Source organism: Pelodiscus sinensis, chromosome 6 (assembly GCF_052426305.1).
Source record: "Pelodiscus sinensis isolate ZL-2025 chromosome 6, ASM5242630v1, whole genome shotgun sequence".
Taxonomy (NCBI): Eukaryota; Metazoa; Chordata; order Testudines; family Trionychidae; genus Pelodiscus; species Pelodiscus sinensis.
In genome coordinates, this window is record NC_143057.1 from 90,456,790 (window position 1) to 90,483,271 (window position 26,482).

At 43.2% G+C, this 26,482-nt stretch overlaps 1 protein-coding gene across 2 annotated transcripts in view; it reads right to left on the reverse strand.

The window, feature by feature from the left end:
• The window catches only part of MAST4 (microtubule associated serine/threonine kinase family member 4), a 443,204-nt gene extending 418,051 nt beyond the window's left edge, over window positions 1-25,153 (reverse strand). The window contains exon 1 of one of the 2 annotated variants that reach the window (XM_075932355.2): window positions 24,441-25,153. In XM_075932355.2, coding sequence (XP_075788470.2) covers window positions 24,441-24,704 — 264 coding nt within the window. In that variant the 5' untranslated portion in view covers window positions 24,705-25,153. The remainder of the gene's footprint in view (window positions 1-24,440) is intronic. The other variant, XM_075932356.2, reaches the window with a different exon arrangement.
• Between the last annotated feature and the right edge of the window lie 1,329 nt (window positions 25,154-26,482).

Consider the following 26,482-nt stretch of genomic DNA (forward strand, 5'->3'; position numbering starts at 1 on the left):
ACTATTCAACTCTGCATTGTCAAAAATGCTGAAGTGTTTCTTACATTTGAAGAAATTCAAGGTTTAAGCAGATAATTAAAATAGTAATAGACTGGAGGCTTGCTGATGCCTGCTGTTAGGATTTTAAAAGCTATATTTCAATGCTGTCAGGCTATGTTTGTGAAGCCTACCCTAGAAACATTGCTGCTTCAAAATTATTTACTTCAAAGTGTGTGGAAATATATTCTCATCCAGTGATTTATGATCAAATAAGTTCCTTATAACCAGAGCTGATTTGACGGCAGGTAAAAGAGCTTAGAATATTCAATAGCCAACAGTTTACAACTGTATCTAAAACACCAAAAATAGCCATTTACAAACTATCTTCTGTAGTATTATAGTTAGGCAGAGCAAGTGTTAGCAAATTAATTTTTTCAGCATTTGCCAAAAATCTACATTACAAATATTTCATTACCACTTATTTTTCCTCTGCTTTTTTTTTAAAAAAAAGATATATAATATAATCAAATGAGGGAAGGAGAAAATGGGATCAAGGCTAGAGACCAAAAGAAGAGGACACAGAGGCGACAAGAAAAAATACAGAGTATTCGCAAAACAAGAAATTAATCAGGATACTACTAAGTCCACAAAACATTTTAATCCTCTCCTAATGCCAAATGCATACATTAGGACATATTCTAACTCTGTTCCTGCCAAGTAGTTTTGATAAAATGATGAACCATTCTCAAAAGTACCACTTTTACTTTGGCCTTGACAAATGCAATCCTGCCTTGCTCTTGTCCATTCAGAACACTGCTGTAAAGATCACCTTCATAGCCTACAGCTTCAACCACAGCATCCTTCTCTGTCGCCCTCTATGAGACAAAATGACAATAGAATTACAGGCCACTGAAGAAAATAATATGATATGAAGACACTGTACATCTTTAGAGAGTTGTTAAAAGAAAAACAAAATACAGTCAGACCAGGGGTATCCACCAGAATTTGAATTTGACCACTTTTGAAGGGGCAAACACATTAGAGCTACCTGCTGGGGCTGAGTTGAAGGCCAGAGCCATAACCAGGGGTCAAATGCCAGGGCTGGAGAGGCAGCTGTGGCCAGATCAGAAATACCTTTTTTTTTTTTAAGTTTAATTTCATAAAATATTGTCAAATCTTTCCTTCAAGAAACAGGGACACAAAATAAAAATAGAAAGCTTGTGATAAAGCTCAGATTCTTTGGGAGCTCAGAACCATATGTATATTACTCTGTCTTGCCGCAGGTCATCTGTCCATGACCTAAATATTTTTTTAGTGACTATTCTATTTTGACATAAATGTTGTTTTACAAAACACAATAGCTCTACCAAGTCCTTTCATAGTAGAACCTGTCTGTTTAAAACAAGAAACACTGACCAGTAGGGAGCAAGAATTATCACCTTTTATATGGGGCAGTGAAAGTGGAGACCAAATGAAACAGGAAAACCAAAGCTGGATCAATGGGAAAAAAAAATTCATCAAGGACTGAACTTAAACATGGAAAACAACAGTAAAATACAGCTAATCATCTGACAAACTGATCAACCAGAAGAATTTAAGGTTTAAAATGTACTTGCTTAATGCAGAGTGTTTATTTCTCAGACTAGTCTCTCTCTCCATCTAGGGGAAAGGGTGAGGATTGTCAGATGGTTTAACCAAAAATACCGAACACTGCACCACACCCCTCCCCCCCCCGAATCCCTTCACACCCACCCACCCACACACCCACACACACACGGGAAAAAATTCTGCTGAGGAAAAAAAAGGGGGGGGGGGGAAGAGAGAGACTAAAGTTGTTGAGAAAAAAAAATAAAAAGCCTTTGAGGTTTTTTTGGCCCTAACAGGCTGCTGGCCAGACAGCTCCCCTGAAGAACCAGGTAAGCCTCCTGGATGGGGGGAAATCAGAAAATACCAGACATTTTACGTACTCTGATTTTTTTTTTTTTTTAAATCAGACAGGAACCGAAAATACCAAACTATACAGGTCAATACCGAACATGTGGCAACCCTACTCCCCTCCCCCTTTCTTTTTTAAAAGAATTACAGAATATATAAGGAGTAGCACGTGTTCAGCTGAGTTTTCAGAATTATCCAGAGTGATATGCAGAGTAATTCAACCAAGTTCAACTTATAATGAATGATAAAATAGTATTAAAAATAATCAAGATGTAGAAAATGAAATATCAAGTCCAAAGTGAATGGGACAATGGTGTTAGTTAAAATGTATGTGAAGCAGTGCATTTCAGTTCTGTGTGCTGCTGAGCAAGCGGAAGGCAGTGGAGGGTGACAAAGTGCACAGAGGAACAGAAGCAGCATTATATGTGCAGTTAACAGGTTCTTCGAATGTTCAAAGCACACCAAAAAAAAAAAAAAAAAAAAAAAAAAACCTTACACCACAGAGCTGCAGCTAGGCAAAAAACAAAGTGCTTTGATTCAGGTGGTAGACACTATACATTGTTTGACTAGAGAATCTCTCATTTAGAGAAGTGTAATGTTAGGTTCAAATAGCATCTTTTTTATTGTATTTCAATAGATGACTAGTACACCAGTATTTATGCCAATCGCAGCCCTAGGAAATGAGCATTGGGAATCAAAGTACATAAGAAAGCACCAAAACATTTTCCCTCACTACACACAGGCACTCTCATACTGTGTTTCTGCAGCTTGCCTGGAAAAAACATGCACTCTGTTTTAGAACATTTAAAATTACTCAAATATTAAAATACTCAAAATTTCTTCTACTTCTACTCAAAATATTACATAGAAATTGATGTTTCAGAGAGACTTTTAACACTTTAACAGCTAGATCACCTATACTTTTCTTCCCTCTCTTCCTACTAGTAGGAATCTGAAAATTTCTTACTTAAGAATTGAGCAGCTGTTACTACTTATACAGTATCTTTCAATCCAAATATCAAAATGTTTTTAACATTAAGCTTCACAGCACACCTATCAATGAGATAGCACTCTGTTATATCTGTTTTACAGATAGAAAAACCTTTTAACTTCCGGTTTACCTAATATGGAGATTAGAAGTTCAATCTGGATAAGAAATGAAGTGATGCTGATTTGGGGAAGCAAACCAAAAATATGCATGAGATGAGATGACTTCCTTTTTGAGGGTATCTGCCATTTGTTACCAGAGTTTGCAATTTGGAGATACTGTTGGCTCTCCAGCTGCTTTATAGAGATTGTACAGAATCAGTGTCAAGGAATATTTTTCACCTCAGTTCCCGTTTTCATCTCAAGTCTGTGGCAACTTTTCAGACGATATTGCTACCGCAATTTAGGCCTCCATCGGTCAAGACTAAATAATTGCAATGTGCTGTACAAGAGAAGATGACCTAAGCCAAACTAGAAACAAGCCAGTACAGAACACAACAGTCTACTTATTAAGCAACATAACTTGGCACAAGCATGACACTTGTGCCACAGAATCTGCACTAGCTGTTTGCTGCTTACCAAGTGGAAACTAAGCTGCTAGTTTTGACTTATACAACTAAATGGCTGAGGCCTGTTAAAAAAAAAAAAAAAAAAAAAACTATCTTCAATACATGCCACACTGCCCGGGGGAGGAAGGGGTGGGAAAGGGGAGACTGGCAGCAGGCTTTTCTTTCACATCTCCACATCTTTCCCAGATGTCCGAAAGGGCAGTTTCTACAGTTATCAGGACACACTGCAAGCAGTGTTCCCTCAGATGCAGGGCAGCACAGCTTCACTTGTGATTAATCAGCCCAGTCCAGTCAGAGGCTCTGGGCTCCTGCATAAGAACATAAGAACAGCCATACTGGGTCAGACCAAAGGTCCATCCAGCCCAGTATCCTGTCTTCCGACAGTGGCCAATACCAGATGCCCCAGAAGGAGGGGACACAACAGGTAATCCTCATGTGATCCCTCCCCTGACACCCACCTCTGTAGAAACAGAGGCTTGGGACACCATTCTTACCCCTTCTGGCTAATAGCCATTGATGAACCTAACCTCCATGACTATCTAGCTCTTTTTTGAACCCCGTTAAAGTCCTAGCCTTCACTACATCCTCTGGCAAGGAGTTCCACAGATTGACTGTGCGCTGAGCATGGAGCAGACTGGCTGGGCGAGGTTAATTAATCACCTGTAAAGCTGTGCTGCCACCATATTAGAGGGAACACTGACTGTAATTATTATTTTTTCTGGCTCTTGGTTTTATTATATCTCTTGTGATATTTGACATTTCTCTCAATCACTAGTTCTGAGGTCCTGTAATTACACGAGAGTCAAGATTTTGTTTATTATTTGTATTTTTCAAGCGAGTTCCTACCCTCCATGCCTGCAGATAAATGTGGAAAAAATGTGAACCCAAGGGACGCAAAAAAAAAGGCAAATATAAACCATCAATATTTGTTAACGTCTTAGGATTTTTAAACCACTCATTTTTAATCAGCAGGGTTGGCAACAATAGAGCAAGACTTCATGGGATTGATGTCTGTGGAATCAGGGAATTTAGAAGTTTGTTATTTTGCTTTATCAAGTTTAAAGGATATTTTATGGATTATTTTAAAATAGGTATAAAAATACACAAGCCCAAATAACTTATTTTTGATTCCCTACTTTTGAGAAGGCACTTAAATGTACATGTTGCATTGACAGGCATTAGAGTTTGTTATTACAGCACTGCTCAGCAAAATGGCAATATGCAATAAAAATATTGATCCATTTTCAGAAGTTATGTCAAGTGACACCTATTACTTTAGCCTTGCCTTCTCAGTGTAAGAGAAATTATATTGCTATCAAAATGATGAATAAATGGACACTGATGAAGGAACTGTATAGATACCTGATGAAATGAATAACATTAGATTAAGGGAGGGGGAATAGAAGTACTAAATTTTTTCCTGAATTAAGCCTTCAAAGTTTATCAGCACTAGTATTTTATTCTCTTTGTATCTATGGTGAATGAAATCAATATTCTTACCTCTTCTTTCAGCAAACCCACTTTGGGACATCATATATATGCAACACAAGACCTCTTTTCTCTATCTAACAGGCATCAATACTGTAATGTACATCTCAACAAGTTATCAGGGGAAAACATTTTTTTCTAAACTGATAAGACAAAATGTGACAACTCAAAGTAACTGAAATACGTGTACATTTTGATGCTTGTTTTCCAAGTGCTGGTTGCAAGAGCTCCACAACGGAGTCTGATTATGGTTTGACTCTGCAGAGTGAAGCAACAACAGCGCTATACAGCTCTCTGTACACAAATACAATTCAGAAAATTCTACTGAACACGTACAGATTGCATGGGAAACATTTTCCAAGACTTGACATTGGAAAAATTAAGAAACAATTGTTGATCAAAAAACTAAAGCATCATTCAACTCTAAAAAGCGACTGTGTCAGATTCCATGCTTGGGAGGTGTAAAATTCTATGTACAAACTCAGAATATGCCTACACTTTAAATGCTACAGCGACCCAGTTGCAGTTGTGCTGCCCTACTTCAGTATAGACATTACCTATACCAACGGGAGGGGTTCTCCCGCTGGAATAGGTAATTCAGCTCTGCAAGAGGCAGTAGCCAGGTCAATAGAATTCTTTCATCTACCTTGCACTGCCTACAACCAGGGCGTAAGGTCGTATATCTGCTTCTCTCAGGATATATTTTCTTCATACCCCTGAGAGATATAGTGTAAATTTGTGATGTAGACCAACAGTGACCCTGGGTTCTGACAATCTGAGCTTGTTCAGTCATATGCACTACCATCATTACCAATGAGAACAGCTCAGAAGGCTAAGCTCTACCATCTCTTACGACTGTTCAACACTACTGTTTTCATAATAGCTTTACTGAGGGCTAAATTTGAATTGACGTGTGTATCAGATGAGAGCACAGATGTAATGGGATTGCACAGATGTAGCTGAAAGTTCAAATTATGCAAACTCTGACATGGTTGATAATACTGGAGATGTTGAAAATCCACTTGATATTCAAAACTCAGCATGATTTTGCATGGCTAATTGTTAGATAAAAATCATTTATAATTACTTGTAAACAAAAAGAGAGAGCAAATTTTGTAAGGAAACCAGTGACATAATGAAAATGGATCTACACAACACCTTTATATACCTTCACATGGCTACTTGGGGGGAGGGTTAGAATGCCATTTCAATATTTTTGTTCTGCAGTATACTTTTAATTATACTCTCCTCAATGTAAAAGACCCCACTAAGGATAACTGGATAGACGTATGGAACTGCAGTTAGAGGTGATGATAGAACTTGACCCACAGAATCTTCATATTAGTGAAGACACAAGGAAGAGATTGCCCCCCAAAGAATTATCAAGGCTAAGAGAGAGTCTACAAAAGAAGAGTTTTTGTCTGAGCAAATCTTACCTGGAACTCTATAAGTGGCTTCACACACTCCCACATGCAAATACCTTCATATTCAACTACCATTTACACATGAGAAGCCTCATTAGAGTCAATGGGAGTGCTTATATGCATACCTCTAAACTGGGATCTAGATTTGTAACAATGGACATATATTTACTTCAGATAAAGTTATTTACTTCAGATAAAGTTATTTAAATTATCGCTTTTTGTTGGCTTTAGTTGTTTAGGTTAGCATCTAAATTCAGGTAGATGAATATTACAATTACCTAACTTCCAACCAACTGCAAAAACCTAATAGCAACACTGTAAGAGATAAATTAAAAAACAATACAATTCCCCAACAGCACATTTGTTCACAATGTTTCATTCAGGTACCATATTTCACCTCGGAAACCAACTAAAACTCTGAGATGTGTTCAGGCTGCTATTCCCACTTCCGCTCTTGGCTTTTATACTGACATGCATTAATGTATAAACCTACATTGTGACTCACAATCTTTTAATTTGCCTTTACCTTATTTAAATTACTATGCAAAATAGTCACACTAGAGAGGCCAGCTGTAACTTGCTTGTACTCACTTGTAAATTACCAGAGTGCACATAGTTGTAGATATATTTTTCCTCATTATCTAGGAGATAAGTTGTCACACTTCCTTTGCAGAACTACCTCCGTGGTATCACCCAAGTGAACTAAATGGAAGGGTTTAATACATAAATACATTCAACAGTGGTAGAAGCCTTGCCCTTACTTTACCCATTCACAGAAAGCAAGCCTTGCACCCACAGTAGGATGTGGGGTTACTGTTTTTACCTATTTAAAACTTGTTACACTATGTCTTACATTTGTGCAACTCATCTTCTTTTGTTCATTGTGTTTCTAATGGTTTCTCAGAAAAAGCCCACTGCACTAGCAGAGTGTCCCACAGACAGACATGGAAACAGACAAGCTATTGAACATTATGGGGTTGATCCTAAGGTGGTGTAAGAAGTACTAGCACCTGACAAAGTTGCAAAACTAGCTACATCTTTATCTCAGAGGGAACTCACTTCAAGGCTCACTTATGTGCTTACCTGCTTTGGAGTGGGGTTCTACAATTCACCCATTCCAAGACCAGACTGAGCTACAGTAAACTGTATATCCAATTATGCTTCCCTAACAGGACCAACAGTCCTGGGCCTTTTCTTCAGGAATCTCTGATCAGTGGTGATTATAGCAACCTTCTGTGGCTCTGCCACTGTCTTACAACAGCTCTAAATTGTTTGCTGAAGGGTGGCTTCCATCTAAGTTACCTACCTAATCTTTCAGGCCACAGACCCTCACCTACTTACTCCTGTAACAGACCCATAACTTCATGTCTGGCACGAAAGCGTTATAACCAAGACATTTTTCTGTAAGGTAAAAATGTAGGAAAAATAAAGGCTTATTCTGAAGTGTCTTTTCAACCCTAATTATAGCATACCTATACAGCTGCTCCCCAAGTTGCGAACGGTCAAGTTACAACCGTTCGCACTTACGACCAAAGCTCCCATGGAGTGGTTGTAAAGGCAGTCCCCAAGTTACGAACATGACCTGCGCTTACGAACAGCGCAGCCATGTGTAACTCAATGGGGTCCAAGTTACGAACAGATAGAGTTATGGCCAAGTGTTTGGTCCGTAATTTGTTCGTAACTCGGAAAGAGGCTGTATTCTAATAAAAGTTGCCTAAGGCTGTGAAGATAACTAGCAATCTAACGTGTTGGGGTGGAAGGTTAATACACTGGTAGATCCATGCACTCACCAACAGCACACTATCTCCTAAGATAGAAGTGCTATTAGCCAGAGTAAGATCACTCAAAGAGCAGGTACAGCTAATTATACTTCTAGCAAAGCATCGGAAAAGGCTCCATGAAAAAAGAATTTGTCAATCAGTATATATTAAATAAATGCTGCCCTCAAGAAATAAAAATTACCGGTAAGTCACTGTGTGTTTCTATTGAGACCCATATAGAGTTCTCCCTAAGTGGGCTGAATGAATATGATGCAAAGTAATGTTTCTGTGGGCCAACGGGGAATACATCATCCCTGCAGTGGATTGTGTAAATTAACCCCACAATCAGCTACTTCCACCTATAGTTAGTCACTTAAATATATCATTTACAAGTTTGGGACCCATCACAAAGGTATGAATAAAGACATTACCTGGCTAACACACTACCTTCTACATCCTAATGACTTAACCAATCAAATGAGTACTTCAGAACAATTTGCACCTTCTCTTATCAGCTTCATGTAAAATTAACACTAATTTACTATTTTTCCCCTTCCTTCCTCCTCTCCTCCCCTCCCCCGCCCCAATCCCCAATTTATTTTGGAACTTGACTGTTAATACTCCATTCATCTGAAGAAGTGGGTTGTATCCACAAAAGCTCATGATACCATCTACATGTTTTGTTAGTCTTTAAGAGACTGCTAGACTATTAGTTGTTTAAGTTTTTCCACTTAAATATGGTGTGTTACTTTTTCTCAGCAAAGTAACATGTTAATTAAAATTTTCTGTGTGGCACTATTCAAGATTTAATCCTGTCTATGTTCAGGGTCTTCAACCATACTTGCTCTGCAAATAACTGTGCTAAGTGGTTCCTGGTTAAGACCATTTACCATTTAAAATATGAATGGACAGTAATAGTATTACCAGGTCACAACAGACTTACGCCTCTTGAAGACATGGGCTATATCTATACTGCAGGCTTCTTTCAGAAGAAGCTTTTCTGGAAGAGATCTTCCAAAAAAGAATGTCCACACTGCCAAAGCGCATTGAAAAAGCGATCTACTTTTTCTAAAGATAGCATCCAATCGGTGTGAACGCTATCTCGCATATAAGGCCACCCGGAACCACTTCAGGTAGGGCTTTAGGTCATCAGTTGCTTCTGAGAGCTGGTGCCAAAGCCTAGCTAGACACATGCTTAAAGGAACCCCCCTGGACAGCCGTTTCTCTGCTTCTGCTATGTGCTTGCTACCTCTTCAAGGGACAGCAAAGCTTTAGCAGTACCTGCTTTGGCTGCCCTGTTTCTTTGGACTCCACATCATTTTTCTTTGTGCCATGGAGCCAGAGCTGCCCCTGGTGTGATAACCCCACATGGCCATGCTTCAGTTTCTGAGAGCAGAAGCCTAGGCGGGCTCAGAGGCTGACTGATGTGTCTGTGTGGTGCACAATAACGTTGCATGTGGTTCCACGTGTACGGACTGCAGCATGATATACAGCCCGAGCAGGCTAAGCGACACTCACACCCCACCCCCTCTATGCCCACTTCCCAAGCCCTATATGTGTGACAAACAGAGCATTCATCTGAAGATCCCTCTCTGGCATCAGATGATGTCTGGGACACATCCTGGCTCACGGCAATTGAGCTCCAGAGACAGCGTCACTGTGGCCACGTCGTCCTCCTCCTTCTACCCCTGCTGTCTCCCTTCTTCCTCCTCCGTCGTGACCTCTAGCCGGGCAATAACAGGCGTCTAGCACACAGTCGATAACGACAGGTGGGGAAAAGGGCTTCCCCACTCCCCAGGATCTGGCGCAGTTCTGCGTAATAGGGGCAGGTGTGGAGCTCCTTCACCTTACTCCGGACCTGTTCTAGGTCCTGAGTGGGTGTCCCCACGCCACCAGGGACTTAGCCATCCAGCCATAAATATCTGCGTCGTTTGGAGTGGAGATCCTGTATTGTCCCCTCCTCTCCCCACAGCTCGAGGAGGGACAGGATCTCCACTCCAGACCACGACGGTGCCCGCTGCTTGGTAGCCCTCAGTGGGTCCTGAGAGCCCTGGCGCCGCTTCCTGTGAGGGCCAGGGGAGTCGTGGGGGGCTTGTGGCTGTGCCATGGGTCAGCAGGCCTGTGGCAGGGAAAGCTACGCAATCAGGGTGCTGCTCCAAGGCTGGCTTCCTGACACAAGGCTTGTCCAGTGTGCCTAGAGCTTTAAGAGGAGCCAGGAGACAGGAACTATAGAGCTGTGATTACTTTGCACAGAGTGGCCATCAGGGCACCTGTATTATTTTCTGGAGGCCTCTTCTTTCAAAAGAAAATCCTTTTCCCCCATCCACAAATGCCTTTTTTTGAAAGACCTCTTTCAGAAAAGGCATTCTTCCTCATAGAGCTATACTGCTGTCAGAAAAAAACCCTCTGTTTTTTTTTTTTTTTTTTTTTTTTTAAAGAACATGATTGCAGAGTAGTGGTAACAAGTTTTTTTTGGAAAAACAGCCATTATATTTTAAAAAAAAAAAACCATACATGCAACTCTGCAGTGTAAACATACCCATGAATAGGCTTTATATAAATGGCACAGAAATTGTAAACCGGTCAATGGTTTGTTGGTTAGATGGGAGCCTTATTTTCATTTACATCTCTGAGTAAAATATCATATTACATTATTTCAAAAGATGAAGTGCAGAGCGAATGTTTTATGGGAGAATTTCTTTCAGCTAGATATTTAAACTGTGATTGTTAGTGGGAATGAGTAGATAAAACAAATAAAACAAAAGTGAATGGCTTAATTTTAAGCCCACTTCTCCCCATCTTCTCATTGTTGACCCATCACTCCCACATGCACTCAGCTATCAACTGTTCTGACTGCATCACAAACACTAAAACTCCTGTGGCATTTATAAAGCCTCAGCTCCCAAAGTCATGAAAATCTCCATTTATTAATTAACAAGCAAATGGTGTAGCCTTTGTGGCTGTGAAGAAGAATTGGAAAATATGACCCTTACATATTCAATGCACCACAAAAATAACACAATTTTATTTTTAAAGTTCATTTTGAGGCCTGACTCATGATCTTTGAATAGATCCTAAAAGCAGAAAAGACAACTATAATCATCTAGACCAACTTCCTGCATAATACTGACCACAAAACTTCCCAGAATTAATTCCTGTTTGAACTAGAGCATATGTTTTAAACAAAATACAATCTTAATTTTAAAATTGCCAGCCATGGAGAATCCAGCACAACTCATGGTAAGTTGTTCCAATGATTAACTAACCTGCTAAAAACTTGCGCTTTATTTCTAGACTGAACTTGTCTATTCTACTTCCAGCCACTGGACCCTGTTATACCTTTCTGATAGACAAAAGAAACCGTTATGAAATATTTATTCCCCACATCGGTACTTACAGAGAGTGATCAAGTCATCCCTTAATCCCATACCTGAGAAACACAACCAAATAAAAAGACAACTTCAGAATATAAAATAACTGTAAAAAAGTCACACTGCTTTCAAAATTTTTGAATGAAGCAGTTTTTAGGTGTTGAGGCAAATTATCACTATTGAAAGTGGAAAGATTTATTTCCAGATGGACAATCCCTAAAAACAGATATAACAGATTTTTTTAAAAATGCGTGCCATATGAATTTACGCAGATTGTTTGTTGAAAATGTAAGCCCTTTCAGATAAGGAAGGAACCAGAAAACTATATGTATTAGTAAATGTTATAAGCAGGCTTGATGTTTCAGGAGTAAAGGTTGTATCTAGAACATATTAATCTCATGACTATCTTTGTTTAAAAGACAAACCACAAAAGACCAACCCGGCAGGACCCCACCTGCTCTGCCCCGGGCTTCCTAGAATCCGCCGCTGATCTGTTTCAGCAGCGGCTGACTTGGGGACCCCAGGGGCAGAGCAGCTGGAGTGCTGCCGGGTTGGTCCCGCAGCGCCGAGGGGCGGCGCTACGGGACCAACCTGGCAGCACCCCAGCTGCTTTCCCCAGGTGTCAGGATTCAGCCGCTGCTGAAACTGACCAGCAGCGCCAGTTTCACCAGCAGGCTGAATCCGGACACCTGGGGCAGAGCAGCTGGGGTGCTGCGGGGTTGGTCTCATAGCACCGCCCCTCCGTGCTGCGGGACCAACCCGGCAGGACCCCAGCTGCTCTGCCCCAGGGGTCAGCCGCTGCTGAAACAGATCAGCGGCTGATTCCAAGAAGCCCCGGGCAGAGCAGCTCTGCCCTGGGCTTCCTGGAATCAGCCGCTGATCTGTTTCAGCAGCGGCTGACCCCTGGGGCAGAGCAGCTGGGGTCCTGCTGGGTTGGTCCCACAGCCCCGAGGGGCAGCGCTACGGGACCAACTGGGCAGTACCCGAGCTGCTCTGTCCCAGGCGTCCCCAAGAGCAGCTGGAGTACTGCTGGGTTGGTGCTATAGCGCAGCCCCTCGGCGCTGCGGGACCAACCCGGCAGCACCTCAGCTGCTCTATTGCAGGCATCCCCGATTCAGCTGCTGCTGAAACTGACCAGCAGCAGCTGAATCAGGGACGCCTGGGGCAGAGCCGGACTATCGTAAGGGGGGGGGCTATGAGGGGTCTGGGGTGGCATCCCCTCCCACCCCACTCCAGACCCCTCATAGCCCCCCCTTCTGATAATCCAGCACCCCCTGGGTCCTAAAGGTGCTGGATTATCGGAAGTTTACTGTAATAGCAAAAGAATGAAATGAGATAATGTAAATGAAAAACACTGGAGGAAATATTAACCAAGTAGTTCAGCACTTTTTAGTTTACAGAATGCACGTTTCTCCATCTCTGTATAATAAAACACATAATATTGTCCCGGCTAGTTTATGAAATGCAAGACAAACAGGATCTCTTTCATATATGGGATATGGAACTACTGATTGGTGAAAAGGCTTGGGAAAGAATCCTGAAAGTAACTTAAAAAAAAAACAATATTAGAAAGAAGTCCCGTTAATGTTCTAAACAAGTATATTACCAGTTAACCTTTTAGAAAGAGTCAAACCAGGAACAAGGAAGCCACTCGGGCTCTTTATAGTCAAAAAAAGGGGAGTCCACTATTTTGCGGACCCAGGCAACTATTCCTGTTGCAGATCACTGGAAGAAATTAACAAAATATCTTATAATGGAAGATCTAACTAATTTTGTGAAGACAGTCCTAATTATTTTTAAAGGGGCTAAATAGCATATCCTGCATGTAAAACCAATACAATCTTTTTGTTCTGAGGCATATTTTCAATTCCTTTAATTATTATTGTGGCTCTTCTTTGAATTCTCCAGTTTATCAACATCGTTCTTCAACTGGGCAGACCAGAACTAGACAGAGTGCAGCCGTTCTCACCCAGTGAACTATGAGCTTGTGACTCAGTCATAGGTCCATACAAGTAATATTGGAGATAGCCAACAATGGAAAACAGGTTACAGATCACTGAGACAGAGTATTCCAGCAGCAGTTGGCAATACTGCACTTGAGTCCCTTTGTTATTTGTATTACCATTGCATATTGGAGCCCCTTTTATGGGCCAGGATCCCATTCTGCTAGGTGCTGAACAATCACAAAACAAAACATTTGTTACACCTCTCCCCATTTTCCTCACTAGTAAGCACTAGAGATTTTTGCCCTCATAGCAGCATCTTCCAAGTTAGTTTCTTTGCAGACAAAGGTTTATAGCTGAGTAGGAAGAGAGGTGAAGCTCCCATTGTCAGAAAGCCAATTCCCTATTCCATGCTACTATGCTTTTGCAGAAGACAGAAGGCAGGACCTATCCAAGCCCTGCTGCAATGTAACTAGAAGCTCCCCAAATAGTCTAGAATTTATACAGTGCCCATCACGATGTTATCAGAGCATCACCATTTTAGAGAGCTCTAATCCTTAAGAGTACTGCTTAATATTTAGATCCTGTTTACATTCCTGGTTCTTGTAGATTGTCACAAGAGCCCTTCACTGTGGAACTGTAGTTTTCCAGAAACAGTTTTTCCATTTCTCATTCTGCGATGGAGGTTCATATTAGGGATGTAAAATCCTGGTTAATTAGCTAATCAGTTCAACACTAAATTGAACTGATTAAGCACACCTTCTCTGGTTGCAGGGGGTTGCCACTGCTAGGCCCCCCACTCGGTGTGCCCTGGAGCAGGCTGTCAGCTCCCAATGCCTATGCAGGGCTGGCGCAGCCTCTGTCCATGACAGGCCATATGCTGTTCCAGTATCACTCAGTAAGAGTGATGCTTACCTGGTAACCAGTTATCCATTCACATCCCTACTTCATGTAGTTAGCAAGACTGCTGGATGGTGTAGCCCATTCTATTATGTATTAATTATAATGATTACTTCAGAATTCCCAATTATCACTCAGATTTTACAGGTTCTTTGTCCCATGCTCAGGCCAGTATTATTAGAATTATTGTTCTGTTGATTTACTTGCATTAATACCAAAAAATGCTAAAGTCAGCTCTAAGGGCTATAATGGTAATCTCAGCACAATTTCCTCTCACTTACCAACTTAAACAGTACATTCATGGCCCTTTAGTTGCTTCTTTATGATGCAGACAGATTATCTCAGTCTTGTTTTTAAGATTAGAAATAATCAGGTCCTCATTTCCTTATTTTAAGAAGGACCTTAAAACAGTTCTGGCACGTGAAAGTATAAACTGAATGGCATCTTAAGCATAAGAATCAGCCTCTTCAACATTCACTCACACCACTGTGGGCACAGAAGCTCATCTTACAGCTCTGTGTGGCATCACCAAGGATACTCCAAAAGATTTTGATGAGTCTCTCTGGCAAAGAAAAATAAGCACAAAATACTTCTACTGTAAAAGCAAAACGGGGGGGAGGGAGGAAAGGTGGTTTACATGAATGCTGAGACAGTCTTGTATACTTAAAAATGAAAATATCTGCCTTTGTGATTACCTTCTCCTAAACCCGCACAGCAAATATTCAAGAATTCAGTAGTAGAACTAGCTGGGAAATGGTTCTCTCATCCTGCAAGAACGTCCACAATTTTGAAAAGTTACCTATTTCACTCTGGGACAAAACTGAGATACTTCAAAGCTGCCGCTGTAAAAAACAGACACAGCCAACCACGCCCAGCCAACAAACCAATGGCTGTGGCACTCACCAGAGATGAAGGAGATACGGGAGAACTATGTTTATGTCCCTGATCTCCCGTTTTCAGATCAGGGACTTGTATCTATGCCATCCACATTCTACATGAATCACCTAACAACCAAGTTACAGACTTAATCACTTTTTAGCCCAATTTATAGAAATGCAAAGAATTCCAAACAGGAGACCCCTCCTCTCCCTTCCCCACTCTGAGGTAGCCAAAAGCCTCATGGTTAGGATGAGACACAGGTTCACAAGGATTCTGAACAAGGCTAAGCAGGCACTTGAACTTGGCTTGCCCCTGTCTTCTGAACATTGGAGGAGTGCCATAACCACTAGGCTACTGGCTATGATGGGGGACATCTCTCTGGTTTTGAGTAGAAATTACTGTACTGTATACCCTGAACCTGAGATACTTTCCCAATGAAGGCTTCATTGAAAATAGCCCTTTTCCAGGAAAGTGTTCAGGTTGATGAATTGGCATTTTCTGACACAAAACTATCTTGTTGATAAACTCCAACTCCATGTAGTAATGAGCATGTATTTCATCGCTGCCTCGATCTATGACTCTTAACTCACTTTCCAATAATTATGCAGTTCGTCTTTGAGCAAAAGATGTGTTCAGGAGGAGCTACAAAGGTGCTTGCTCCATCACTGCCAAACACTAAGAACTTGTTATTAAAACAATGCTGGGATTCTCACTCATACACTCATATAACTGGGATCTCACTCATACACTGAAACTGTTCATTTCAGATGGTGTTTTTATTTTCAAGTACCGATAGGGAAAGAAAAAGAGGAAGGAAAAAATGGAACAGCAAAAACACCACCACTCCATTTGATTAAGGAAGAGTGAGTGGCATGGGCTGATGTCAATCATGTAACTTCAGAGTAGGTCATTTATGTCATATTCCAGAACAAAACATGTACAGTATTAATATTTAAGGACACCAGGTTGTACAGGCAGTCCCCGAGTTACGCGGATCTGACTTACGTCGGATCCGCAGTTATGAACGGGGCTTTTCTCGCCCCAGAGGACGGGAGCGGCGGGACGCCCAGATGCGCCGCGGTCCGCCGCCCCCGTCCTCCGGGTCGAGAAAAGCTGCTCCCCATCTCCCTGGTCTGCAGAGAGATGGGGAGCAAAGCCTCGGAGCACGCCAGCAGTGGGACAGCCGCGGCACGCCTGGACTGTCCCGCTGCCCGCATGCTCTGCGGCTTTGCTCCGTGTCTCCCAGGTCAGCAGACCAGGGAGACGGAGCAAAGCCGTGGAGGACTTGTGCGGTCCCGCCACCCCCGTCTCACTGGTCTTCTGGGGGAAGGGTGCAGCTAGTGCTCCCCCCCCCCCCCAGCAGACCAGGCTTTTCTTGCCTACCCCTGGGGTAGAGCAGCTGGGGGCTGCCGGGTTGGTCCAGCAGCACCGCTCCGGACCAACCCGGCAGCACCCCAGCTGCTCTGCCCCAGGCGTCCCCAAGTCAGCCGCTGCTGAAACTGACCAGCAGCTTACTACAGCAGCAGCTGACTTGGGGATGCCTGGGTTTCTTAAGTTGAATCGGTATGTAAGTCAGAACTGGCGTCCAGATTCAGCCGCGGTGATCAGTTGATCAGTTTCAGCAGCGGCTGACGCCAGTTCCGACTTACATACAGATTCAACTTAAGAACAAACCTACAGTCCCTATCTTGTACATAACCCGGGGACTGCCTGTATAAGAGTAACGTAAGCTACAGCCAACAGTGCTGCATTAAGGTATGGCAATCTACAATCACAGGTATGTACCTATTGGGTGCTATGCATTCCAGATGACAAATCTACAAAAAAAAAAAAATATTTACAAACAATTCTATTTTCTGTAATTTTTTGCTCCATAATATTGAGGGCTTCATGACAGAATTTTGTTTTTTCAGAAACCTATCTAGTCCTGCTCACATTTCCCATATAAAGTCACAATTTTCTAAACAACTGATTTTGATATTGCAACAGTGCAAAGGATGTTCAGGCAATATTCTGTATAAATCTTGTTCACTCCCGGCTCCCAATTTCTTGCTCCTCATCTTAACCCTTTGTTAAAGTGCAAGCCACAGCTCTGTTCTGCAGTGCTTTCTAAAAAGGTTACATAAATGTTCAACCTCAGAGCTGCTGAATGTAAAACACTGATAAAGATGTTCATAGTTCCTAGTAAATTTCAAAGTGAGCGCACCATATGGTTCTTAGCATAAACATTTAAATGCATAAAAATACATGGTAAATAGCATAAAATGTTGCCAATAACATTTGGAATATCAAGAATAACTTTTAAACAAAACCTATTTGATGAATCAATTCATGTACCTTATAGGGATGTGAACGACTAGTCAACTATCCGATAAGCAAATGCTAATCAACTAGTCACTTCCCCGTCTTACTGCCTCTATCAGAAAGAAGCAGGTGGGAAGGGAGGAGGGGGATACTTCAAAGTGACAGCACCACTTGAAGCCTGGGGCCAGACCCTGGTCTCCATATGGTGCTGATGCTTTGAAATGCCGCATGCAGCCCATAGTCAGTTGGGGGGGGGTCCCCAGACTGCATGTGGCGTTTCAAAGAAGTAGCATCACATGGAGCCCCAGGATCAGCTGGGGACTCCCCCACTGTCCTCAGGCTCCATGAAGCGCTGCCGCTTTGAAATGCCACAGGGAGCCCGGCAGCCAACTCCTTGCAGAGTTTCAAAGCGGCAGCACCACATGGAGCCCAGGGTCAGCTGGGGACTCCCCCGCTGACCCTGGGCTTTGAACAGCACTGCAGCTTTGAAACGCCACAAGGAGCCCGGCATCAGGCTACATGCAGTGTTTCAAAGTGGCAGCACCATGTGGAGCTCAGGATCAGCTGGAGTCCCCAACTGATCAAAGGCAAAAGTGCCATGTGGAGCTCGGGAAGTGTAGCAACAGCCCTAGAGTTGTTGCTACACTTCAAAGGCGAAAGCGCCCCATCGACTAATTGAATAGTCGATGCAAAATTCATCAACTATTCGATTAGTCAATTAGTCGCTATTTAACATTCTTAGTACCTTACACAGGACTTCTCCTTTTTGTTTCTCTTTTATGTACTGTACATATATTTGCCAATACAAGGTTACAACACTCACATGAAAACACATTTCTCTCTGATCCTCTCTCAGCGTTGATTTTTGAGACTTTAGAGCAGAGTTTCTTAAAGTGTATTACGCAGCACACTGGTATGCCATGGAAAGAACAGAATTCAAAATAGCCACCCTTAAAGAGACAAGCCTTTCCCTCCCACCCAACAACTTTTCCCCAGGGGCTTCCCCCACAACAAAAAAATCCTTGGTGTTCCTCAGTCTTAAAAAGTTTAAGAAACATTTCTTTAGAGTGTGTCAACTGGATTTTTGGGGCAGAGAAATGACAGCCTTAAAAATACTTCAGAACCCTGTCCACAAACAAACATTCTGGGGAGCTCCACAAATATACACCTATTCAGCCTTGGAATTAATAGCTCACTGTTCTTCTCAGTTGCTGGTGAAATAGAAGCCTATAGCCTCTATCTACAGTGTTACACAGGCTAGAATCACCAAATAAAATACCCTTCTCTTGTATTTGTATAGACTGTCATGTTGCAGGGCACCATTTCTCCTCATAAGCCTGGCTAAGTCAAGCAAGAATTCACAAAACTTCACTAAGCGCTACCCCAATCTCTCTAACAAACAGAATCCCAATTTAGAGCAGAATGCTAATAACTATGACAAATTCTTCAGGCAGGTTCATAAAACACTCCGTGGACTCTAGTGGAGGGTGTCTCTGGTAAATAAAGCTAAAATAGCATTCATTTGTATCCAAAGTGGTACAGGGATTGAGACCCAGCCCTCAAAGCAAACACAATGCTTGGTCCCATTTCAATCAAATTCCTCTTTAAAACCTTTCTCCACTACCCTGACTCTCTGATTGGTTCGGCTCTCAGAGAGTAACTAAGATATGACCTGCCAGGTGGTCTGCCCACAATGAAAATTGACTATACAGCCCCAGAACAAGTAATGCACATATCTACTAACTAACTACCAGATCTTGTTTTGGAAGTTTCTGGGTCTTTCTAACTGAGATGCCCTACTTTTCGCACCTGTGCAGAGTATTCAACTATGATCCATGACCCCTCCCAACACCTTGTGTCTCTTTTTTTTTTTTTTTTTTTTTTTTTAAAAGGATGGAAAAAGTTGTCTACACATCAGCCACTACAGCAGCACAGCTGCAGTGCTTCAGTGGAGAGTCACTACAATGACAAGAGGGATTCACCCATAGTTGTAATTTATTCATCTCCCAACCAGCTGGTAGCTAGGTCAAGGTAAGAATTCTTCCATCATCCTAGCACTGTACACACAAGGGCTTAGGACAGTTTCACTACACTGCTCAGGGGTGTGGCTCTGAACAACATAGCTGAGTCCACCTGGCTTTTTAATGTAGGCATGGCCCAAGTAAAATGCTACATACAATATGAGAGCTGAGCAGTGAGTCTTCAAGTGATGAATAAGCAGCAACAGGTGAATGGCCATACTGGGTCAGACCAAAGGTCCATCTATTCTAGTAACTGTCTGCCAAGAGTGGTCAATGCCAGATACCCCAAGGAGTGAACGCAACAGGTAATCCTCACGTGACTCCTCTCCTGTCATCCTGTACTTTCTTGGTACAGTAGTTTTTCTTCTATATCCTTAATTTTACTGTACAAGGGCTTTGAGATACAGGAATCATGAGGAAAAGCTGTTTCCAAAGAATATATTTAACTGAATATCAGCAACTCTAAAAAGTCAGTTTAAATTTTCAGTCATTTGGGGGTTTTAATAATCTTGAAGACAGAACTCAAACCATGCTGTCATATGAATACCAAGTTTCAGTTACAAAGAACACTTTTATAAAAAACTTTACAAAGGTAAATTTACCAATTTTCTCCTGTAAAAGTTCAATTTAACATGGTAACAAGGACTGGGGAGTTTTATGTGGGAAAAGGTGGCTTTTAGCTTCAATGATGATCTCACACTATGTAAATTCAATCTCCAGCAGTTCAGTCAAAGTCTGAGAATTGATTGACCTATAAACTACATGGCTTCTTTCTCACTGAAAGAAAAGTATTTAGTAACAAAATGATGGATGCAGCATTGATGTTTGGTACTATTTGTTTTTGTAAGTTTAACAAAAACTATAAACAACTGTGACCCCGGCTCCCAGCCACTTTCCGGCAGAGAGAAGTTTCTATCCACAGGAGAAAAGAAGCATGGTAAAAAGAAAATGGGACAAGCACTGCCCCTCTGGTATTTGTCCTTTTTCCTTCAACCCCACAGATGCTCCAGGGTCTGGAATTGGTCTCCCACTCTCTTGCCCATGACTTTAAGAATTTTATACAATGTGGAAAAGCTTCAAGAGGACAGCCTAAGACACACCCATCCTAGGCTATTGAGCAGTCAGGTGGTATGGGCACTCACCCAAGAAGGCAGAAACTCAAGTTCAAGTCCCTGCTCCAATTGCTACTGCCTTATCTATATACTGTGGAACAGTTTCAAGAGGAGAGACTGCAAATCCATTATTCGCTCAGTTCTAGTCAAAAACAGCAGGGAACCTATGTAACTAATTATATAATAATTTAAATGTTTTTTAGTTAAAAGGGTTCAAGTTATGGTTGTAAAGATAACTCTATAAAAGTATGAACAGAGGCAGCACTATCTTCTTGGATCTGCTGACAGCTATCCTACCTTTCCTACTGCTCACAGGTTCTCTTAGCAATGGTGTGCATTTAACAAGATCACTCTTAAGTACTCAGCTTCATCAGAAGGAAGATTGAGGAGAAGGGAACAGAAAGGGGGAGGGAGAGAGAGAGAGAGAGAGAAGAAATCTAAACTTCCTACCCAGGCACTTTCTCCCCTTAACCCAAGGGAAGTCCAGGAAGCTTTTCAAGCTATGACTTTATTTAAAAGCAACAAAAATAAAACTAATGGGACAAGACCAATCAGCATGATTTCCCCAACTATGCAAACTGTAATCAACATTCAGCTTTTTGAAAAGTTTCAAGAGATCATTCAAGTTTGTTTCAAAAATCCTCTGTATTCTTCACGTGTGGTTCCCTGCATAGAAAATGAAGTCTTAACCTGCTGCTTTAAGTATTTCTTCATTTCTTCACTTTGAAATTCAACCATGAGCAATTCTGCTGACTACAGCAAAACTGGTGGGCTAGCAAATGCAAAGAGAGCAGAACCAAACAGCAAAGTGACCTGGCATGAATAGTGCTACATGGCTGCTAGCAGCCAGGGCAGATAAAATCTTAACACATGCAAAAAAGAAAACAGCTTGTGGATAAACTAGCTTTAATGCAGGAGTGGGTGCTTGAACACATTCTGTGGCTGTTGCTCCAATTAGTGCGTTTTGATCTGCCCTGGTATTTTTTAGGGAAGACTAGAGTGCACTTAATTTTAGCGGAAGTTTTGTGCCTAATTCTCTGAGGGCTTGCTAACATTGTGTTAATAATGCTAACAGCATTAACTCAAGGTTTTGCCTAGAGCATTGCCCTTAACTAATTCTTTAAATAATAGCTCCCTAGCTCATTTGGAGTTATAAATTCATGCTCAAATATTGCTGACCCATGTTCCAACGGTTTCCATCAATTTTGTTATTTGCACCAAGGTATGTGCAAATTGCACCACCAGTAGAGAAACATGCTGCCAGCTGAGTGTGCTATGCTAATCAGCTGGCCAGTATTTGAATCTCTCCAGGGTATCCACCCAAGCACTCAGTTTACTGGGCACACTGCTGAAAACGTGTCAGCTAGTAACACAGCAAGGATTCAGCCACCCTGTGCAGCTAAAATGTTAGAGTAGGAACTTTCCAGAAGATGCTACGAAAGCCAACGGGGTCCAAAAAAAGAACTTGGTATGTTCATAGAAGTTAAAAAAAACGCAAGCAAATGGTCTGGTAGCACTTTATAGACTAATAAAACATGTAGATGGTATCATGAGCTTTCGTGAGCACAGCCCACTTCTTCAGATGACCGGAGTTATGACTAGGGGATAAGAAAACTCAAAATAAATGGGGGGGAGGACAGAAAGATGCTCTGTCACCCACCCCCCTACCTCTATACATAAAATATCAGGAGAAAGGGTGCTAAACCTGAGCAGATAAAGAGCAAAGTCAGTAGACAGATTGCTAAGACAGGAAGGATACTATTCAGAAAGCTGTTAGCACCTTCAATTATAAAAGGTCCACCACTGCCAAATCTTGATTAAGACCATCAGTAATAGAATTGAATTTGCATATGTATTTTAATTCCAAGCTTTCCCTGTGAATTTGACTTGAGGAGCTGGCCTGTGACAAGACACTGAAGGTGCTAACAGCTTTCTGAATGGTATCCTTCCTGCCTTAGCAATCTATCTACTGACTTTGATCTTTATCTGCTCAGGTTTAGCACCCTTTCTCCTGATATTTTATGTATAGAGGTAGGGAGGTGGGCAACAGAGCATCTTTCTCTTCCCCCCCCACACACACACTTCCCTTCTCCTATTTCAAGTTTTCTTATCCCCTAGTCATAACTCCAGTCATCTGAAGAAGTCAGCTGTGCCCATGAAAGCTCATGATACCATCTACATGTTTTGTTAAAGTGCTACCAGACCATTTGCTTGCTGTTTTTTTCTGTAACAGACTAACTCGGCTATCCCCTGATGCAACAGAAGTTAAGTCCACCAAGGGCTATTGGACAGGATGGTCAGGGAGGCAATGCCTACGTATAAACTATGTCTATACTGCAATTACACATGTGGCTGGCCTATCCAGCTGGCTTGGGATCACAGGACTAGGTCTAAGGATCTAGTTAATTGCACCATAGAGGTTCAGGAGGACTCAGGCTGTAGCCCAGGCTCTGGGACCTTCCTAACTCACAGGGTCCAAGAGCCCGGATTTGAGCCACGGCCTAAACATCTACTCCACAATTCGAAAGCCTGTTAGCCCAAGTAGCCTGCACAGGCCACCTGTGGGTGCTTAATTACAGAGCAGGCATATCCTTCTAGCTGTGTCCCTAAACCTACCTCTGCCAGAAGCTGGACCTAGATAACAGGGAATGGATCACTTGATAATTGTTCTGTCCATTTCCTCTTGTGCATCTGCCACCAGTTAAGTTACCTGGACAGGAGTTAGCTTGAGTTAACTATGCTCAGGTTAACATTGCAGTGAAAATAAATCCTTGGGCTCTTTGGTCAGTCTCGGCCAAAGACAAAGGGAAATGTAGGATGAAGTCCAAGAGAGAAGGTAGCCTGTATGAGGATGTTGTCAACAACTTACAAAAAAAAAGTTTGAGAGCCACCAGGCAAAGTAACACAGAGATTGCCCAGTGAAAATATGAGTCCAAAGTAGGTTTTATGAAGTTTCATGGAACCAGAGTATGCCAACAGATTTAAACCAATATAATACATACAACTATAGTACCTAGCCTAAAAACAGCCTAAATGCCTTTGAAACAGTAAGGCTAAAATCAGTTTTTAAAACCATACGTATACATACATCAACCAACAGATCTGTCCTCACAAAGCCACACCACAATCCACAAAGATATGGCATTAGCTCTCTTGCAGACATTTAAGGGCTAACCCATAATTTCCATATGACATTGAGAAATTCATTTTATAGCAGCGTTATTTGTAAGGTCCTGTTGGACTTTTCGGGGAAGGAGGGTGCAGCGCTGGAGATCAGGAAGTTTTCCCCCTTTTAAAAAAACATTTAGCCCAAGGAACAAACACGACCCCGCTGTCTGCCTGAGGAAGCGGGGTGGGGCCCCTGCGAACAGCGTGCAGGGAAGCCCTGTTCTGTCTCAACCCAGCTCTCCCGTCAGAGGCGGGGAAGACAGGGCAGAGCATAGAGGGAGAAGCAAGTTCAACGCCCAGCAAAGCTCGCTGCCGCCACACCCCCTGCTTGAGGTGGGCTCCATGACACACAGGGTTACGTGTGGCTCAATGGCGCTCGGCACCCCCCTTAGACAAATTTTTCCAGCGCCCTGCAGCCAGCCCCCATCCCCAGGGACGCAGGATGCAGCCGGGCAATCGCTGCGGGTGCCCACAGGGGCGAGCGCCTCTAACCTCAGGGCGCCACCCCGCCCTCCCGCGGCACCACGCCCGGCTGGGAGCCAGCCACGGCGCCCGCCGCCCCCGCACCTGGCCGGGCCCTTTCCCCGGGACGAACCGCACCTCTTCCTCCTGCTCCTCCAGCGAGGCGTCACTCTCCGGCCGCGGCTGCTGCTGCCCCCCACCTGGGCTCGCCGCCTCCTCGCTCTGCTGCTGCCGCCGCCGCCGCCCGCCTTCTTCCTCCTGAGTCCCGCGGGGAGCCGCCGCCTGCCGCCCCGCGTCCCCCTCCTCCGAGAGAGTTTCGGAGCCCGAGGAGCTGGAGCTGGACAAGACGATGCGGCCGCCGCCCCGCAGCCGCTCCGGGCCGGCCGAAACTTTCTCCCCCATCGCCACCAAGTGCCGCGGGGAGGCAGGAGCCGCCGCGGTGGGTACCAGCTCAGCCCCCCGCCGCCGGCGCCCGCATGCTCCGCCAGGAAGCCGCCCCCGGGGCCTCGCGCGCCGTCCGGACAGCAGCGGCTACATGGTGCCCGGCCCCGGCTACTGGGGAGCCGCCGCGGCGCGTGGGACCGAGGCTCCGAGCTGCCGCTGCCAGTGCTAGCTCCTCTCCCAGGCAGCCGGAGACGCGCCGAGCCTGCCGCAGCTCCCGCGAACCTGCCTCCGGGACAGGGGAAGGGGGAGACGGGCAGCCCGCGGAGCCAATGGTAAAGGCGGTGGTGGGTGGGCCCTGGAAGGATGATTCCTGGGCCAAGAGCCCAACGTGAGCGGCAGGTAATGGGGGGAGAGGGGAGCAAGGAGCGAGGCGGGGAAGAGAAGGGAATCAAACAGCTAAAAAGGAGGGACAAGGGAAGAGGGAAGGAAGAGCCAGAAGCTCTGCCTCCTTGCACTTCCCAGCCGGGTTCTGAAGACAGCAAGTTTTTTCAAATCAGCCGGCGGCTTCTGGGGCTCACTTGCAAACTCGGGCTGGGAGCTTGTCAAAGGGATACCGTCAGCTTCACTGTTTATACACGGCTTCACTGTAGTCAACTTTCGGACAGAAAAATGTATGAAACAACGAATAGGCTAGTAGCACCTTAAAGACTAACAACATGTAGATGGTATCATGAGCTTTCCTGGGCACAACCCACTTCTTCAGGTGACGGGAGTATTAAAAGTCCAGAACAAAGAATAAATAAGGGAGGGGGGAGAGAGAAAGGGAGGGGAAAGGAGAAAAAAGACTGAATAAGTTAACTTAAAAAACAACAAATAGTCTATTAGCACCTTAAAGATTAACTAAAAATGTAGATGGTATCAAGGTATGAGTGAATAGATTGTTTAAGTTACAAGAGGCTGACAAAGTTAGTGTTCTGATTTTGTAAAACAATCTTTTCCAAATCCTTCTCTGTTGAAAGGTCTTCTTGGCGAGTCCAAAACAGGCTCAGGCCCATCTCTCTGCAGATCTCCTAGCACTGTTATTTTACTAATTATTTGTGCTGTGGTAACAGGTCTGAGTCCCAATGAGTCCCTGCACCATTTGTAACAATCTCTGAGCACACTACTACTTATTGCCTCTTCTTTCCGCTTTGTTGGTCCTCTGGCCATCTGCAGCCTCACGTGCCCATAAAACTCCTGTGCACCATTGTCCTGCTGAAATGGGGCCTGACACTTTTTCTGCAAGATTCTGCAAGACTTTCAACTACAGCTGAGAAATGCTTTATATACAAAGGCTACATCTAGACTGGCATGATTTTCGCAAATGCTTTTAACGGAAAAGTTTTCCGTTTAAAAGCATTTGTGGAAAAGAGCCGTCTAGATTGGCACGGACACTTTTCCGCAAAACCACTTTTTGCAGAAAAGCGTCCGTGCCAATCTAGACGCGCTTTTGCGCAAAAAAGCCCCAATCGCTATTTTCGCGATCGGGGCTTTTTTGCGCAAAACAAATCTGAGCTGTCTACACTGGCCCTTTTGCACAAAAGGACTTTTGCCCGAACGGGAGCAGCATAGTATTTCCGCAAGAAGCACTGATTTCAGACAGTAGGAAGTCAGTGTTCTTGCAGAAATTCAAGCAGCCAGTGTAGACAGCTGGCAAGTTTTTCCGCAAAAGCAACTGCCAGTCTAGACGCAGCCAAAGAGAATAGACAAGATAATAGAGAAAATATCTAATTTCAAAGCAGTATTAAATATGACTT